Source organism: Schistocerca cancellata, chromosome 2 (assembly GCF_023864275.1).
Source record: "Schistocerca cancellata isolate TAMUIC-IGC-003103 chromosome 2, iqSchCanc2.1, whole genome shotgun sequence".
In the NCBI taxonomy this organism is placed as follows: Eukaryota; Metazoa; Arthropoda; class Insecta; order Orthoptera; family Acrididae; genus Schistocerca; species Schistocerca cancellata.
In genome coordinates, this window is record NC_064627.1 from 1,118,187,801 (window position 1) to 1,118,206,919 (window position 19,119).

Genomic DNA, 19,119 nt, shown 5'->3' on the forward strand with positions numbered 1-19,119 from the left:
GACACGGTAATAGGCTTTCTGGAGATCAAGGGAAACAAAGATAGCGGAGCGACAGGAGTTAAGTTGGAGGGAAAGAAGATTGGTAAGGTTAAGGAGCTGGTCGTCAGCAGAGAAGGAAGGCCGGAAGCCACATTGGGTTAGAGGAAGGAGGCGGTGTTGGTTAAGGTGGCGGTGAATACAGCGAGAGAGGATGGCCTCGAAGACCTTACTGAACATGGAGGTGAGGCAGATTGGACGATAGGAAGAGGTATCAGAGGGGGGTTTGTTAGGTTTAGGGAACAGTAGAACACGGGAAGTCTTCCACAGGTCGGGGTAAAATCCAGTGGAGAGGAGGACATTGTACAGAGTAGCAAGGACAGACAGGAAGGATGCTGGCTGAGCGAGAGGCAGGCGCTTAAGTACTCTATCGGGGGCGCCACTATTGGCCGCTGGAACCACGTGTTCCACTGTGGCGCCCTCACACTACATGCGGGCCAGGAAGCGCGCCGCCACAGCTTAAGGCGCGATGGTGCAGAGACCACTAGGGGTCTTCGACGTCCATGACGTCTGGCGGGGATTCAAATTCTGCGGCGCGCGGTACCAGAGAAGGGGTCTCCTGGCCAACAACGGCATATGATCATCCCATTTCAGCAACGTCTCGCCCAACTTATGAACAGAACGCCTAAAAGGTCCAAGCGGCTATAGCGGAAGGGGTGGAGAAGCACGGAATTGTTACCCAGCAGCAGATTTTGTTTCCACAGATGTGCAAAGGTGCGACTACAGAGTTCCCGAAAGCCACGACAGGACAGTCCAAACCATTATAGAATATACACATTCTCCCTAGGAGAACCCAAACGTATTTAGGGAAGACTGCAAAAGTAGATTCGCTGGATCATTTTACATGTTTCTATTAGACGGTAGATCCTATTCTGAACGCTTTGGACCGCTGAAGCCTCAATGCTTTCAATTGATTCACAAGCGGTTTCCCCATTTCAGCTCTACCATCAATGTGGTACAATTTCTTAAATAAATGAGTTCTCCAGGCCAACATTAAGGTAAGCAATGTCTATCTTAACAGATATCTTCATACTGGAAGTAAATACGGTCTTTAATATCATCCTACTACTATATTTAACTGTTTTTACGTTTTTTTTCTAAATCAAGCAGAGGAAGTTTTTGAGTGAACTCGGGATACTATCATGGCTGTTTGCACCTATCAAGCTGGCTACGACAAATGACACGTTGTACGACTGAAGTATGCGCACCAAGAGAGTGTAGGTGACTAATGTCGTCACTGCTTTAAAACTGAAACAAAAATCAAGCTCTCGGAATGAAGTGTACAGTTTGTTGATAACCCATAATTGTCTTTCATATAATGACATTAGAATATTTACTGTTTTCTGAAATTTCATTTGGATCATTTCTTATGTGTCAATGTATATACATATCCATATACCAAACTAAATGTATTTTGTGTGCGTGATACAACACAGCATACAGGATATTTTCAATTTAAGTTGCATGCTAACTTTTTATCAACAGTTTGATATCGACTGTTTTCATATTTTACAAATGACGTCTTTTTAATAAGAAGATAGATAATTACGCCATGGAAACAAATCAATATGGGAAAAGGATTAAAAACTACAGTTGCAAAACGTCGTTAGTTTGCCAACCACGTCGCTTCCGTCTATGACTCGACTTATAAAAGGGGCGACGTGGCACACTGTTTACGGCATAGTACTCCTATTCCGAAAGATCTTTGGTGATTTAGGTTTTTTATTGGTTTGTTAGCTATTTTGAGGCAAATGCTGTCCTGGTTCTATTGCGTAGCATGGATTATGATATTACACGATGCAGCAAGAGCAAGTCTCAGCGAGACAAACAATATTTTAATGTTCCTACAGTGTGATTAGATGAACGTGAACATAGTCAGACATGGTATTGACCACGAACTGAATCTAAAATAAGGAAACAATGCAGAAAGTGCAAGTTTCTTTTTTATAACCTCAAACCCGCGATTGCAGCGTAAGAGATCATGCGATAAACATACAGAAATTCGCTAGCCGTCTAAAAAATAGTGATGAAATAGTTTAAAGCGGTTCGACCTAACGGAGAGAAAGATAGCAGGCTTGAAACACTCGATGGAGACAGTTTTTGGAATGCAATAAAACATTGCTTACTTTTCGGCGTGTGTGCTCATCCATAATAATACTTGTTCATTTAGGAAAAGTTCACGAATGACAACAGCTAAAATGTTCAATCTGAATCCGCTATTGAGTGAAAGATATTAGTGATGGTGTTTGAACGGTGCTGACCTAAATACCACTGGCCCTCTAAAATTTTCTATGCAGTCAGTGCACAGCTAAATGTTTAATACTTACTGAAGAAATTAATAATTATTCCAAAAATTGTTTGAAGTCAATTCTATTTTATATTTCTATTTCCGCAACTAACATCCGATATCTGTTTCTGAAAAGTTTATTTACCGCATCGTAAACTTTGATCTGCGTGTATTTATATCTTTACTCGTTTACATATTTTGCAACTGAGGCGGAAGTGACAAACTACGTCGGAATTTACATAAATGTTTGTAAAAGACATCTGAAAGTTACGGTCTCACTGGCTGGTGTCCCAGATCAGTGGCGATTTTGCAATGAACCAATGACACAACCGACCTACCAATGTTCAAGAGATGGGAAACGCTCTTAAGGAGTAACGGTAGTCGACCATTCGTAGGCAAAGAGTTGTTTGACATTACGGCATTTCTTTTATCATTTAGACAATTCGTGTAGGATACACACGAACATGTGAAAAGCACATGTACAAGGAGTTACAACTAATTTTACAGATTTGACACTGTACGTTTACCCTGAATATGCCGCGAAATTAGCCCCCATTAACCCGTATTTACCGAAAACCTTCTTCGTAGAGAATAGTCCAGCGGGATTGGAAAGAACTCAGGACACTATTATTTGCAAAAAGAATAAAGAGGTAGTTCATAAAATTATTATAGACTAATGTCGCCAATGTCCGTTTGTTGCACCATCCTGGAGCATATCCAAGGTTCAAATAATATGCAGTAGATCCAGATAAACGGATTGCTTCTTGTCAGAGTTCTGGAATATTTTAGAAAGTGTATCATACTGTCGAATAATAACCAATATATGATCACGCGAAGTATTTTTGCAAATATGTTATTGGGTCGATTAAATCTTGACTAACTGAACCAAGTGCTTTATAGTGGACCGTGAATGTTCAGAATAAACACAGATAACATGGAATGTGCCACAAGAAAGTGTAATTGGACCACTAACATTCTGAGTGTACTTAAGCTATACACTGCGTTGTTCGCAGACAATGCCGTTGTTTACAACAAGATACACCGATCAGACGATATTGTGGCCACCTACCTACTATCGACATTACCCCGTCCAGGCAATGGCAGCGTCAGCGAGCAGGGAATGACTGCTAGACAGACACATGCACGGTGCGTGTAGTATCAGTGAGCGTGCTGTAGAATGGGAAAGGCGTGCAATCTATCTGAGTTTGACATAGGTCAGATTGTGGTGGCCCGGGAGCTCGGCACGATCATTTCGGAGACTTCACTACTTGTCGGGTGCTCGAAGTGTGCTGTCGTGAATATCTTCAACATGTGGCGAAACCGAGGTGAAACCACGTCCAGACGTCGTGGGATTGGGCGGCTACTCCTCGTTAACAGATGTCGGATTTCGTAGGCTGGGCAGTCTGGTAAAACAGGACAGGCGGCGAACTGGGGCGGAACTAAAATAAGATTTTAATGCTGGGCAGAGTACGAGTGTGTCTCAACTCTCAGCGCACCGAACACCCCTAACGATGGGCCTCCGCAGCCAACGGCCCATGCACGTGCCAATGTTGACACCATGTCATTGGCAATTACGACTGAAATGAGCACGTGACCATCGGGACTGTACGTTGGCGTAGTGGCAGCGTTTCATGGACTGATGAATCTCGATACCTTCTTCATCAGCCGATGGGAGGGTGCGAATCCGTCGTCTTCCAGGAGAACAACTCCTTGACACCTGTACTGCGGGACGGAGACAAGCTGGCGGCGGCTCCGTTATGCTGTGGGGAACATTCACGTGGGCGTCCATGGGTCCAGTGGAGCTCCTGTAAGGCACCGTGACAGGCAAGGACTATGGGACAATTGTTGCAAACCACGTACACCCCTTCATGACAATAGCGTTTCCCGACAGCAATGGCATTTTTCAGCACGATAGTGCGCCATGTCACAAGGCCAGTAGAGTGATGGAGTGGTCCGAGGAACACAGTGGCGAGATCCATTGCATGTGCTGCCCCCACCCCCGCCCGCCGGATCTGAACTCAATCTAACACATCAGGGATGTTACTGAATGTGGCACCAGAGCTCGTGAATCCGCTCCCAAGAATTTACGGAAATTACGTGAACTGTGTGTGCAGATGTGGTGCCAAATCTCTCCAGCTACCTTCCGAGGCCTCGTTGCTTCCCTGTCACCATGGGTAGCCGCTGTTATCGGTGCCAAAGGTGGACGTACAGGCCATTACGTAGGTGCTCATAATGTTCTGGTTGATCAGTGTGCTGTCATTTGACGTATGTAGAAATACAGAAAAAATTAACACTTGGTTTAGCTAATGCCAGCTCTCTTTAAATGTGGATAAATGATAAATAACTTTTCCATAACAAGAAAGTAAGTTCTCTACACTCTCGGATTAGAACATGAGTGTAGAACATTTGAAACACGTCACATTGCTTAAATTTGAAGGGCTAATACTAGGCTTAAACAGCGAATGTAGACCTGTAGCAGTGAAAGCGAATCGAAGACTAGTTTGTTGCAAGGCTTCGGGGTAAGGAGAGGGCATGTGTAAAATAAACCGCAAACAAGATCGCGAATGAGTACTATCCAAGAGTTTGGAGTCCTTTACAAAAAGACATCGAACGGATTCAAGGATGGGCTGCTAGAGTCATACTGGTTCAGTATAGGCGATAGATACGTAGGTTGGAATTTAAATAGTGGCAACACTGCTGTGGAGACACTATGCAATGGAAACTACTATTGTCGCAGATAGCAGTTGTTGACAAACCTCCGAGCAAATGGATTTGCCCGTCCCACGTCACTGGCGTGCGCAAAATCGAGGGAAACACAGTGACTTGTGAGCGAGCTGTCTAACGTAACGGTGTCACTATGTTTTCGAAACAGGAACAACGGAGTTGGATCAAGAGTGAATGTGCCAGAGGTCGTACAGCACGACAGTGTCATCAAGGTCTTCGAGAGGCGTGCGGGAATCGGCATTGCCGTACAGAACAGTGGCACGTTTGTAAAAGCCTTCAACGAAGATCGGCAAACGGTGGCAGACATGCATCGGGCAGGTCGTCCTAGCGTCTCTGAAGAAGAAGTGCATGCTGTTGCCACGTTAGTGGACAGTGATCGACGCCATACGATTAGTGAGCTCGCCCACGAAACCGAATTAGCTCATGCGACTGTGATTCGCATCCTGAAGGAACTACTCGGCATGAGAAAAATTGCATCACGATGGGTTCCACATGACTTGACGGAGATGCAGAAATGGATGCGTTACGACGCTTCTCAGACGCACTTGGACCGCTATGAGCGTATCGTAGCATTGGATGACGCATGGGCCACATCATACGAGCCGTAACTGAAACGCCAATCCAACGAATGGCGTTATTATGGGTCGCTGCGAAAGTCGAAAGTGCGTCAGAGCCCCAGTATGGTGAAAGTTATGGTGATTCTCGTGTACGACTGTGATGGTGTTATCCTAACGCATTACGTTCCTCCACGGCAGACCGTCAATGCACGGTACTACTGTTCGTTTTTGGAGCATCATCTGCGACCAGCTTTGCGAAAAAAGCGGCGACACTTTCTGCGCAACCCCCCCTTCATTTTGCACGACAATGCGCGGGCGCATACAGCGCAAGCTGTAGCTGCTCTGTTCGGTCGATGGGACCGGGAAGTACTTTACCGTCCACCATACTCCCGGGACTTGAGTCCTTGTGACTTTGATTTGATTCCGAAGATGAACGAATCATTTCTTGGCATTCGCTTCAGAACTTTCCAGACATTCGGCAGACAGTAGACCCCTCCATTCGCACCATCAACAGAACAGGCTCTGCTAACGGTATACTACGACTTCCACATCGCTGACAACGGGTTCTACACAACGCTGGTGACTACTTTGAAGAACAGTAACAGGTACAAACATGTAACTCTTTTGTATCGGTTGTGAATAAATAGTCCCCACTATTTAAGTTCCAACCTTCGTATTATGACCGAATGGCAGCTAGCTCTAAATGTAGAAAAATGTAATGTGGATGAGTGGGCAAAACAAATCCGTAACGTTCGGATACAGCATTAGTAGTGTCCTGCTTGACACAGTCACGTCGTTTAAATATTGGGCGTAACGTTGCAAAGCGATGTGTAATGGAATGGGCATATGAGGATTGCGGCAGGGAAGGTGAATGGTCGACTTCGGTTTATTCGGAGAATTTTAGAAAAGTGTGGTTCATCTGCAAAGGAGACCTATTCTTGAGTACTGCTGGAATGTTTGGGATCCGTACCAGGTCGGTTTGAAGGAAGACATTGAAGCTGTTCAGAGGGGTACTGCTAAATTTGTTACCGGTAGGTCCGAGAAATACGCAAGTGTTACAGAGACTCTATGGGAACTCTCTGGGAATTGCATTACGGTAGGTGATGTTCTTTTCGAGGAAAACTATTTAAAAAATTTAGGGAACCGTCATTTGAAGCTGACTGCAGAGCTATTCTACTGCCGTCAACATACACTGCGCACAAAGAATACGAAGGTACCATACCAGAAAGTAGGGCTCATACAGAGGCATATAGACAATCGTTTTCACCTCGCTCTATTTGCGAGTGGAACAGGAAAGGAGATGACTGGTAGTGGTACAGGGTACCTCCCACCGCGTGCCGTGAGGTGCCTTGCGGAGTAGGTATGTACATGAAGATGTACCCTACTGGCCAGTAAAATTGCTACACCCCGAAATGACGTGCTACAGACGCGAAATTTAACCGACAGGAAGTAGATGCTGTGATATGCAAATGATTAGGTTTTCAGAGCATTCACACAAGGTTCTTGGCGCCGGTGGCAGACACCTACAACGTGCTGACATGAGGAAAGTTTCCAACCGATTTCTCATTCACAAATAGCAGTTGACCGGCGTTGCCTGGTGAAACGTTGTTGTGATGCCTCGTGAAAGGGGGATAAATGCGTACCATCACGTTTCCGTCTTTGATAAAGGTCGGATTGTAGCCTATCGCGATTGCGGTTTATCGTATCGCGACATTGCTACTCGCGTTGGTGGAGATCCAATGACTGTTGGCAGAATATGGAACCGGTGGGTTCAGGAGGGTAATACGGAACGCCGAGCTGGATCCCAACGGCCTCGTATCACTAGCAGTCGAGATGGCAGGCATCTTATCCGCATGGCTGTAACGGATCGTGCAGCCACGTCTCGATCCCTGAGTCAATAGATGGGAACGTTTGCAAGACAACAACCATCTGCACGAACAGTTCGACTTCGTTTGCAGCAGCATGGACTATCAGCTGGGAGACCATGCCTGCGGTTACCCTTGACGCTACATCAGAGACAGGAGCGCTTGCTGAGGTGTACTCAACGATGATCCTGGGTGCACGAATGGCAAAACGTAATTTTTTCGGATGAATCCAGGTTCTGTTTACAGCATCATGATGGTCGCATCCGTGTTTGGCGACATCGCGGTGAACGCACATTGGAAGCGTGTATTCGACATCGTCGTACTGGCGTATCACCCGGTGTGATGGTATGGGGTGCCATTGGTTACACGTCTCGGTCACCTCTTGTTCGCATTGACGGCACTTTGAACAGTGGACGTTACACTTCAGATGTGTTACGTCCCGTGGCTGTACCCTTCATTCGATCCCTGCGAAACCTTACATTTCAGCAGGATAATGCACGACCGCATGTTGCAAGTCCTGTACGGGCATTTCTAGATACAGAAAATGTTCGACTGCTGCCCTGGCCAGCACATTCTCCAGATGTCTCACCAATTGAAAACGTCTGGTCAATGGTGGCCGAGCAACTGACTCGTCACAATACGCCAGTCACTACTCATGATGAGTAGTGGTATCGTGTTGAAGCTTCATGGGCAGCTGTACCTGTACACGCCATCCAAGTTCACTCAATGCCCAGGCGTATCAAGGCCGTTATTACGGCCAGAGGTGGTTGTTCTGGGTACTGATTTCTCAGGATCTATGCACCCAAATTGCGTGAAAATGTAATCTCATGTCAGTTCTAGTATAATGTATTTGTCCAATGAGTACCCATTTATCATCTGCATTTCTTGTTGGTGTAGCAATTTTAATGGTCAGTAGTGTAGATGAAGAACATTGTAGCAAACAAGCTCGGGGAACTTAAATGGGAATAGTTGGAAGGAAGACAATCTTGTCCTCCTTAGACTTGCTGGCTAAATTTAGAGATAGACTGTGAAGAGTTTAGTTGCTACTATCATGTATCTCGTTAGGAAACGTGAGAGCAAGATAAAAGAGAGTAGTGCGAGTACAGAATCATGCTCTCAGTCATTGCTCCCTCGCTGAATATATGTGCGACAAGGAAGATAATCACTGATATCGATACAAAGCAGCATTAGTCACGCACTTTACTGTGGCTTCCAGACGATGTATGTAGACGCAGAATCTGGAGTACACAGTACCATGCTGTTGAGATCTACGCATCACACACACACACACACACACACACAGTGGGCTAGAGCAGAGCAGCTGCGAGGCGGTGGGACTGACCTTCCTGCGGATGATCTGGGCGCGCACGTGCGCCTCGACGATGTGCGACTTGCGCATGTCGCCGACGCGGAACATGAGGCAGTGGAAGCCGTCCCGCTGGCAGATGACGGCGTGACGGCTGAACAGCAGCGTCTGCGTCCGCTTCTTGGGCCGCGACAGCTTGGCGAACACGATGCCCACCTGTGAGCAAGGCACGACAAGCTGAATCACCTGTAGGACTGGGCACTCGCATGTCTGCTAAATTACTGTGAATCTACACTCTGACAAGACACTTGTTGGTCCACGAATGCAAGGGGAGCATACACCCAGCGGATCAGCTCTTTTCTCCATCATTCGTGCTATAGTACAGTGAGTTGGGAAAGTCACTATGCACTGGATTACTTTTAAGCTCAATTTTCTGAAAACGCTTCAGAAGTTCATTGTACAAGATCAGAATTCGTTACATTTAAGTATGATCTACAAACGTGTAGAAGATGAGCGAAATGTCTGTTGGGCATATGCTTCCCTTGTGAGTGATGTCAATAGATATATTCGTACTCGTACGGGGTGGACAACATTAAATGTAGGCGCTGCAGCCATGGACTGTGCGGCTGGTCCCGGCGGAGGTTCGAGTCCTCCCTTGGGCATCGGTGTGTGTGTTTGTCCTTAGGATAACTTAGGTTAAGTAGCGTGTAAGCTTGGCGACTGATGACCTTAGCAGTTATGTCCCACGCGATTTCACACACATTTGACCATTTTTTGAACATTAAATGTATCGTTATATATGACGATAGTATTGTCAACATGTCCCCAATGAAGTATATCAACGCCTGTTTGCAGCTAGGGTGTCCATTTAATTATCATTTCATTAAATGTACCGGGAAAATATTTCTGTTATTTCGTGCCAACGTAGTCCAAGCACCAAAGAGATTATTAGAAAAATATCCGAAACGAGTCCAGACCCACGACTCACTTGCTCAAGTCAGATACAGATTGCAGAAAAGTCCAAGAATATCGGAATACTGGTTAGATGTGCGAGTGGTACTGCAAAATTAGAAAACAGTACGTCACACTGTGGAACAGTATCTGTTTTATATTTTCAACTACCTGTACACAGCCACGCTTTGCTGTTGCCCAGTCTGCTTAAATGGAAAATAAAGCAAAGACAAAGCATGCGTTTCAAATATATACGGGAATTAGATATACGTCCTAATCTCCTTCTCTCTTCTGTCTCTATCCATTTCCTCCACCCCCTTTCTTCGTCCATCTCCTCCTCCTTCCCCCTCTCTCTGTCCCTCTTCCCCTCCCCCTTTCTCTCCACCTCCTCCTGCCCCCTCTCTCTCCCAGTCCATCGCCTCCTCTTTCCTTTCTCTGTCCATCTTCTCCTTCCTCCGCTCTCTCTCTCTCTCTCTCTCTCTCTCTCTCTCTCCATTTCCCCCTGCCCTTCTCTCTGTCCATCTCCTCCTTCCCGTTTTTTATGTCCATTTCGTCCCGCCACTCAGTCCATTTCCCATTCCTCCTCTCTCTCCGACCTTCAGCGTTCTTTATGGCTATCTCAAATTCAAATTCTTTAGTAGTGTCCTAAATATAAACAAAAAAGTCATAAATACAACTTTACAACTTTCGTGTTTACTAGCAAAGGTTCGTTACTGTGTATATTATAACGTTTCCCTGGTATTAAATTTGTATAAATTGTGTAGAACATATGTTTAAAAAATACGTGAATAAAAGCACGGGAGCGTACCAGTGGAACGTTGCATCAAAATTTCAAAGCAATCGAGTTGAACGTTATGTCAAAATTTCAAAGCAATCGGTCAAGAACTTTCGGAGATACATGATTTTGAACAAACGAACATATAAGTTTTTATTTATATAGTTGCTAATACGTTGTCAATAATGTGTATGTTTCCTTTGTTTACGGTGATGATTTATTTTAATAGCGTGGTACTAATTACACAACAATCTCAAACGATTTTATAAATTTTTCAAAGGAAACACGCTGACAATGTCAAGGATGCTGTATCGTATATAATCAAAGATACTTTTACTATCTAGGTTGCACACAGGATCTGTGGCGAAGGAAGAGAACAAGAGTGTGTCGGAAGTTAGCAGTTTAGCTGCGAGAATGAGTCCGCGAATGAGAGTGTATGCACATGACGTGATGTATATGGCAAGGCCTAGTAGGTACGAGGGGCATGAAATTTTGCACAACACGGCGGAGTGTTACTTAATGAAGGGGTTTCAGCAGAATTACTGAAGGAAGAGTATAACGATGCTAAAATACGTTTATAAATTATCTGCAACTGGATGGTGAGCCCAGTCAATGAAATTGTTGACGCCGAACCAATATGTCGCACAAGCAGCTTCACCTCAGGTAAGATTGTAACATTTCAGACAACCAATACTGGAAGAGAGTTGTCAGTATCGTAGAGTTTTGTTTGGACAACACATAGGGGCAGTAAAAATTAATCTTAATCTCATTCATTTACCCAAGTCATCATTAACATAAGCAGAGTCCATACTCCATATCCTATCTTTCTAACAACCGAGTAACGTATTGTGATAAAGAGAAATACTTCAAATACAAAAATGACAAACGTGCCAGAAAGTAATGCCAAATATTTTCTCTTATGTTTAAAGAGCTATTCTTGCTTATTAAATAAAGTCATAAATAAAATTATTATGTAAATACTGTACTGAAACTATATTTGAAAATTCATTCTGTACTGAAGTAATCGATTCAGGCAAACGATAGCGCATTTTACTTTCTTTTTGATTTCAAATAATTCTAAAGTGTGCAATATAATGGTATTCAACCAACTAAATTTTATGATAACCTGCAAATTCAATTGAGCTGCCATAACCATTGTCGCTTATGCACGTTATCAGTAACTAGTACGTTAGTTCATATTCAATCTAACTCAACCAGTATAAAAACTATTGTCCACTTTAGGACTGGCCAACGTATTATTTCACTCAATAATTTAGTTTTTACTAAGCTGAAGTTTCGTGGTTAGTATCAACTTCGAATGATTAATCAAAATTAGTTTTTATAATTACGCATGTTTGCTCCCGATCGTTATTAGAGCAATACAGACACATGTCATTCTAACGATTAGTTGTACACTTTCCTACATCATTTTGGTTTATTTTATTCTGAATTGATATCTTTTCCGATAATTAGGCACACTTAAAACATAGTCGATTGCTGAAGGGTGTGGGACAGTTACTGTATGATCTTCGTGTCAAAACATAATCAAGATAAACAGGCTTCTTTACAGAAACAGATTCCCAGTTGAGCCCAAGTTAAAGCTTCCAGAGCAATCTAGGCGTGTCCGGTTCTTGTTGCTGCATGTTGTGGTACCGTCAGTGTTTCGGCTTTTTGGATCAGGCGTGGTTCAGTGTGTACTAGTAGGTAAACTCACGCACCAGGCACCATTATGCGTAACAAACTATTCGACAGAACGTTAATAGCCATTGCGTAGTGTTTAGACTGGCGTTTGTTTCAGAATTCCCGTGCCAGTTTTATTTTATCTTCTTGTCATTGCGCCTGTGTCTGCGTCAATATCACAGGCACATATTGACAAAAATGTGAAGCACCCTGAAAGATAGTAGGAAACGAAACGAAACTTTACAGGTTGAGAGGGTAAGTGATTACAAACACGAGTCCAATTTACAAAGAACTTGGCAGAATGAGCCTACTTGTCGATATGAGGCTGTACCCCCGTCCCCCCTACAGCGCCCCCCCCCCCCCCCCGACCCTCTGGCCTAGACGCATGCAGTGATTCAGTTGGGAAGGGTGTCACAAAGCCTCTTTATCCTTTCCTGACAGAAGCTAGCCCACAACTGTTGCAACAGGTACTTCATATGCTGGACACTGGAACTGGGAAGGAGTTGACATCCAGCAGGTCCTATATAAGTTCCTTCAGGGACATAACGGTGGGTTGGTGGCCACAGGGGTTCACCAGCCTCACGCAGACAGTTCATAGGCATGCGCCACGTGTGAACGAGAATTGCCCTGCTGAAAAACTGCACCAATAAACTGTCGTGTTAGATGTAGTACAGGAGGAAGCAGGCTGTCCGTGATGTACCTTGACGTGAAGTGGTACCTGATGTCTCTTCGGACTAGGCATCTCCAAAACCTTGGAAGAGCGAGACCTCAGTCTAGGTCGCCACCATACTCGCTGATGATGGTCATCAGAGATTGTGCAAAAGCGAGATTCATAGCTGAACACAATGCAGCATCATTCATGAGCAGTCCCTGCCTCCTGGTCATGGCAAGACTCCAGGTGCAGCCCACGCACGAGACGGTAATTCACTAGTCTGGCTGTTGACAGTCTCCGACCAATGCTGAGGGATGACACAGTATATTGCAGGGAGCCCTTAGCCGTTCTCAGGTGGCAGACGCAGCTGTGAAGGTGTTACGATGTGCTTGGTGGTTATCGTCCACTGTGGTAGTCAGAGGCAGTCGACAGGAACCTTCACGACGAGTATGCTGGTCATCACATTCCCATACGGCCCAATGGAGTCACTGTTACACCTTAATGCTCCAGAAATGTTGATCTACATCTACATCCATACTCCGCAAGCCACCTGACGGTGTGTGCCGGAGGGTACCTTGAGTACATCTATCGGTTCTCCATTCTATTCCAGTCTCGTATTGTTCGTGGAAAGAAGGATTGTCGGTATGCCTCTGTGTGGGCTCTAATCTCTCTGATTTTATCCTCATGGTCTCTTAGCGAGATATACGTAGGAGGGAGCAATATACTGCTTGACTCTTCGGTGAAGGTACGTTCTCGAAACTTCAACAGAAGCCCGTACCGAGCTGCTGAGCGTCTCTCCTGCAGAGTCTTCCACTAGAGTTTATCTATCATCTCCGTAACGCTTTCGCGATTACTAAATGATCCTGTAACGAAGCGCGCTGCTCTCATTGGATCTTCTCTATCTCTTCTATCAACCCTATCTGGTACGGATCCCACACTACTGTGCAGTATTCAAGAAGTGGGCGAACAAGCGTACTGTAACCTACTTCATCTACATCCTTTGTTTTCGGATTGCATTTATTTAGGATTCTTCCAATGAATCTCAGTCTGGCATCTGCTTTACCGACGATCAACTTTATATTAGCATTCCATTTTAAATCACTCCTAATGCGTACTCCCAGATAATTTATGGAATTAACTGCTTCCAGTTGCTGACCTGCTATATTGTAGCTAAATGATAAGGGATCTTTCTTTCTACGTATTTGCAGCACATTACACTTGTCTACATTGAGTTTCAATTGCCATTCCCTGCACCATGCGTCAATTCGCTGCAGATCCTCCTACATTTCAGTACAATTTTCCATTCTTACAATCTCTCGATATACTACAATATCATCCGCAAAAAGCCTCAGTGATCTTCCGATGTCATCCACAAGGTCATTTATGTATATTGTGAGTAACAACGGTCCTACGACACTCCCCTGCGGCACACCCGAAATCACTCTTACTTCGGAAGACTTCTCTCCATTGAGAATGACATGCTGCGTTCTGTTATCTAGGAACTCTTCAGTCCAATCACGGAATTGGTCTTACTTTGTTCATTTAACGACTGTGGGGAACTGTATCGAACGCCTTGCGGAAGTCAAGAAACACGGCATCTACCTGGGAACCCATGTCTATGGCCCTCTGAGTCTCTTGGACGAATAGCGCGAGCTGGGTTTCACACGAACGTCTTTTTCGAAACCCATGCTTATTCCTACAGAGTAGATTTCTAGTATCCAGAAAAGTCATTATACTCGAACATAAGACGTTGATACTAACCAACCAAATGGAGATCCACAATGAGGCCCATTTCAAAATCTATCAGTTGTTGATAACAATGTCTCACACGAGTACGAGATATATCTGCGTCTTTCACGTTGCTTACTCAGTATCTGACACTGTTCACCCCCATTACATACCCTGTCAGTGCTGTTAACAACACTAAACGCAAACGACAGTTACGCACTGTCGTAGACATTATACTTGTTACAGAGTTGTAACTCTAATCATTCACATATCCACAGATGGTTGTGAAGCGACATTGACGTCTGACTGTGTCTTCTGGATGTTTCACTTTCTTTGTCAGGCTTGTATTTCCTGCCAGAATGAGACGATCATTGGCGTCGTATTAGGTTTGTAACATTAGGTATGTTATTCGTCAACAGAAGGTTTAAAATGGTTCAAATGGCTCTGAGCACTATGGGACTTAACTTCTGACGTCATCAGTCCCCTAGAACTTAGAACTAATTAAACCTAACTAACCTAAGGACATGACACACATTGATGCTCGAGGCAGGATTCGAACCTGTGACTGTAGCGGTCGCGCGGTTACAGACTGAAGCGCCTAGAACCGCTCGGTCACCCCAGCCGGCCCTTTTTTCACCTCCACCCCCAATCCTTGTTCTTACCCTCCCTCTGGTTCCTCCCAGACAGTAGACAGTTAAGGATACATGTATCAAGTTTCTTTAAAATCGAGCCAGTGGTTTAGGAGGATACGTGGAACATACATAAGCGCGCGCATGTGTCTGTGTGTGTCTATTTTTGTTGTGCCTATCTGCGACTCAGCATCTTCGATTTCCTTTTACTTGATTAACTCCGTCACTGTATGTCGGTAGTAAAGTTAATAAGAAACTTTTATTGCCGGCCGGGTGGCCGAGATGTTCTAGGCGCTACAGTCTGGTACCGCGAGACCGCTACGGTCGCAGGTTCGAATCCTGCCTAGGGCATGGATATGTGTGATGTCCTTAGGTTAGTTAGGTTTAAGTAGTTCTAAGTTCTAGGGGACTGAGGACCTCCGAAGTTGAGTCCCACAGTGCTCAGAGCCATTTGAACCATTAGCCAAACTTTTATTTTCCATCTCATGCAAGTGTGTGTGGACTCGGCTTCTTCCATGAAGCCGCTTAAGGTGTTGTTGGCCAAAGCATTGTGTTCAGAATTCAGGTAAATGTGAGATAGTGGTATGAATGTAGTAAGTCTTACTTTGCATTGCGTCAGTTTTGTTGGTATAGCCAAAGCTGAGAAAGACCGGGGAGGCTGAAAAGGTGGAAGCGGTTACGAGGCCAGGGAGCTTTTTGTACGGCTTTCACTACTCCAGCGCCAGCTGACTACGTAGAACGCGCTTGTCTGCCGTAGATAATTTTTGTTTTAACTATGCAGATATTGTAATACTGAATCTGACTAATACGTACTGTAAGTAAAACGAATTCCTACAGCCGAACAGTTATCGTGACCTGAATGAAAAGGCAGTCTTTGTGACATCTAGCACTTGACGCATTATAGGTTGCGATTTAAATATCCCAAACATTGTGAGCATTATTCACTTTAAAAGGCATTCGTACATTGTAAAATTTTTCCCATCTTTTCTGTAACCACTGAATTTGTATTTAACCGACTGGCACTTTATTGCGATGTTCTTTGCTGTAGTCGTGTAGCGGCTCCAGTTAGCTCAGAAAGTCAAGGAGGTTCGAATACTTTGGAAGTGGTGCTCCACTTGAGTGGCTAGTGTGTTGCACGAATCTCAAAAGCTGTACCAGAGGCCCACCTATGTGACGCGGAGAACCTCGAGAGGGCCATAAATCAGAGGCAGCTGCTTGTGTTGGCTTGAGGCGGTCCCTCTGAACTCGTGCCAGTAGCCTTGTCTTGGTTTCGGACTACAAAACACCCACCGGGCATTGTTAGGTTTGCCTCTGCTGTTACTACGTGTTGTTTTAATGAGGCGTAATGGACTGGGTGTTAAAGTGGAAAACTCGCTAACGTTTCACTGTTTACCTCCGACAAAAGGAAAAAAAAAAACAAGTACTCTGAATCTTTCAAGCTGTTCCGCGTGGATTTGACTACATCAATTACCCTAGCGCGTTCTTAATAATGTTTCAAGAGACATCTGCGGGAGATCTTCGTTTTGTTGGCCTACATTATGGCCGGCCGGTGTGGCCGTGCAGTTCTAGGCGCTTCAGTCTGGAACCGTGTGACTGCTACGGTCGCAGGTTCGAATCCTGCCTCGGGCATGGATGTGTGTGATGTCCTTAGGTTAGTTGGCTTTAAGTAGTTCTAAGTTCTAGGGGACTGATGACCTCAGATGTTAAGTCCCATAGTGCTCAGAGCCATTTGAACCATTTTTTTGAGCCTACATTATGTTTGTAGGTGAGAACATGGGATGATGTCTCATTTCCTCCGACAGAAAGATTTTTCTGTTTGGCTTTCTCTCCTGGTTTTCTGAGATAATACCAAACACTGCTAACTATTTGAGTTTTGACAGTGTAGGTGGAAACATTTGAGCGCTGCGTAATGCATGTATGCAGCAATTTTCCTAATATAAAAAACCCTTAATAAAAATTTTGGTAAAATGTTCGTAATTAATATTAGGTTTCAACGTTCTGTAGTGCTACTCAGAGTTTATGGGCAAACTAACTAACGTGAATGCGAATTATGCCAATGAAGTATTATTAAGATTTGAGTTAGAAGTAGTGCAAGGCTACTGGATTTCTGAGGTCATTATAAGGTGACAAATTTTGACATAATCTTGGAAATACCACGAAGACGACGATATACATGAGCACACCATGGCAACCACACACGATTACAGCTGAGCCAAAGCAGTGGTGGTGTAAAGTAGCCAGCGTCTTGAATTAAATTCCAAACCTCTCTGCAGATTCTAATGAAGTGAAGTGCACGACGCTGTTGACGATGATCCGAACAACGTATGGGGACGTTAAATTGGCGGGCCATTTGGTACTGTTCGAAAAGTTTAGGCTATGTGCTTGCAACGGGTTTCTCTCTTTCCCTTCTTTATCATCATTGACAACATAAACGTAAAATTCTTCAGTGCACTCAAAAATTGCTCTGAGCACTATGGGACTTAGCATCTGAGGTCATCAGTTCCCTAGAACTGAGAACTACTTAAACCTAACTAACCTAAGGACATCACATACATCCACGCGCGAGGCAGGATTCGAACCTGCGACGGTAGCGGTCGTGCAGTTCCAGACTGAAGCGCCTAGAACCGTTCGGCCACAACGGCCGACTCAGTGCGCTCACTCAGTTAGTCACTTACATACACCAGACAGTTACACTCAAGAAACATGACTTGCGGCTAGCCGAGTGGTGTCAATTAAAAACGCTTGCAGCAGGACGCGAGCCACAGTGTTTCATTCAGTCACTACCGCATCAGGTTGTTTCATTACTCAGGAAGCTATATGAGTGTTCACAGCCCCCTTCCACGTATCTCTTTTCATACAGCGTGATAAAACTGACGCAATTCTAAGTAAGACTTGCTACTTCACATTTACCTCAACTCTGAATACAATGCTTTGGCCAACAACACCTTAAGCGACTTCATGGAAGAAGCCGAGTCCACATATATTTGCATGAGATGAAAAAAGTTTCTTATTAACTTTACTACCGACATATTACTGGAAGAAATTATTCACTCACGTTACAGCGAAAAGCTACAACAGTGACAGAGTTAATCAAGTAAAAAGAAATCGAAGATGCTGAGTTGCAGATAGGCACAACAAAAAGACACATAGTTTCGTGCGTATTTGTTAGAAAACGCATAAAAGTTGGAATTAGAATGTGGTATAAGGCGCACACTTACAGACGAGGTAACGTATAAGTGAACAGATGACAAGGAACTCACAGGAGCAATGAATTTTTCGAAAAGAAGAGAAAAATAACTCTAAACCGCCCTGTTATTTAGTGACAAGAGAAACGACTGTTTACGTTTGGTCCCACTAACAGTAAAAGAATGTTAAGACTGATTTTCAGTGCTTCAGAAGCAGACTGGTATAAAAGAAAGAAATGCAAAAATCTGCGTATGCAGTGTCAATAGACCGCACCTTTGTAATAGGACGCTGTCTACATGTCCACCATACTCCAAGTGTATAATAATAAGACAGGATTCTTCGTCATTTATATAACACAATGTAGCACTTCCTTAAACCAAGAACATTCTGTGTTAAAGTATGGATTCACTCAACATCTTGAAAACAAGTTATTTACTGTAAAAATTGCTATAGAAATCATATTATCTGTGTGCGTAGTTTCAACTGCGCGTACACCAGCAGAGAGAACGATCTTTACTTACTCAAGACCTACGTTCTACGATACTATTAACACTAGTGAAATAAGCTAATACAAACGTTCTTACATTTTTTATATGCATGAAAATGCACCCTCTTAGCGATATTAAAGATGAATGAAAACGTCAAGTTCCAGTTAACTAACGTTAAGTAGAACATGGGAAATAAGGTAAAATGTATATCTGGCACTACAGACAGGATTTTCCGTGTTAGTAACCAGCACGTTC

General features: G+C 44.1%; 1 protein-coding gene across 5 annotated transcripts in view; it reads right to left on the minus strand.

The window, feature by feature from the left end:
- LOC126163160 (inward rectifier potassium channel 4-like) overlaps positions 1-19,119 on the minus strand; it is a 717,192-nt gene that overhangs the window by 442,945 nt on the left and 255,128 nt on the right. For all 5 annotated transcript variants that reach the window (XM_049920096.1, XM_049920094.1, XM_049920098.1 and 2 more), the window contains exon 3: positions 8,812-8,991. In XM_049920096.1, the coding sequence (XP_049776053.1) occupies positions 8,812-8,991 (180 nt within the window). The remainder of the gene's footprint in view (positions 1-8,811; positions 8,992-19,119) is intronic.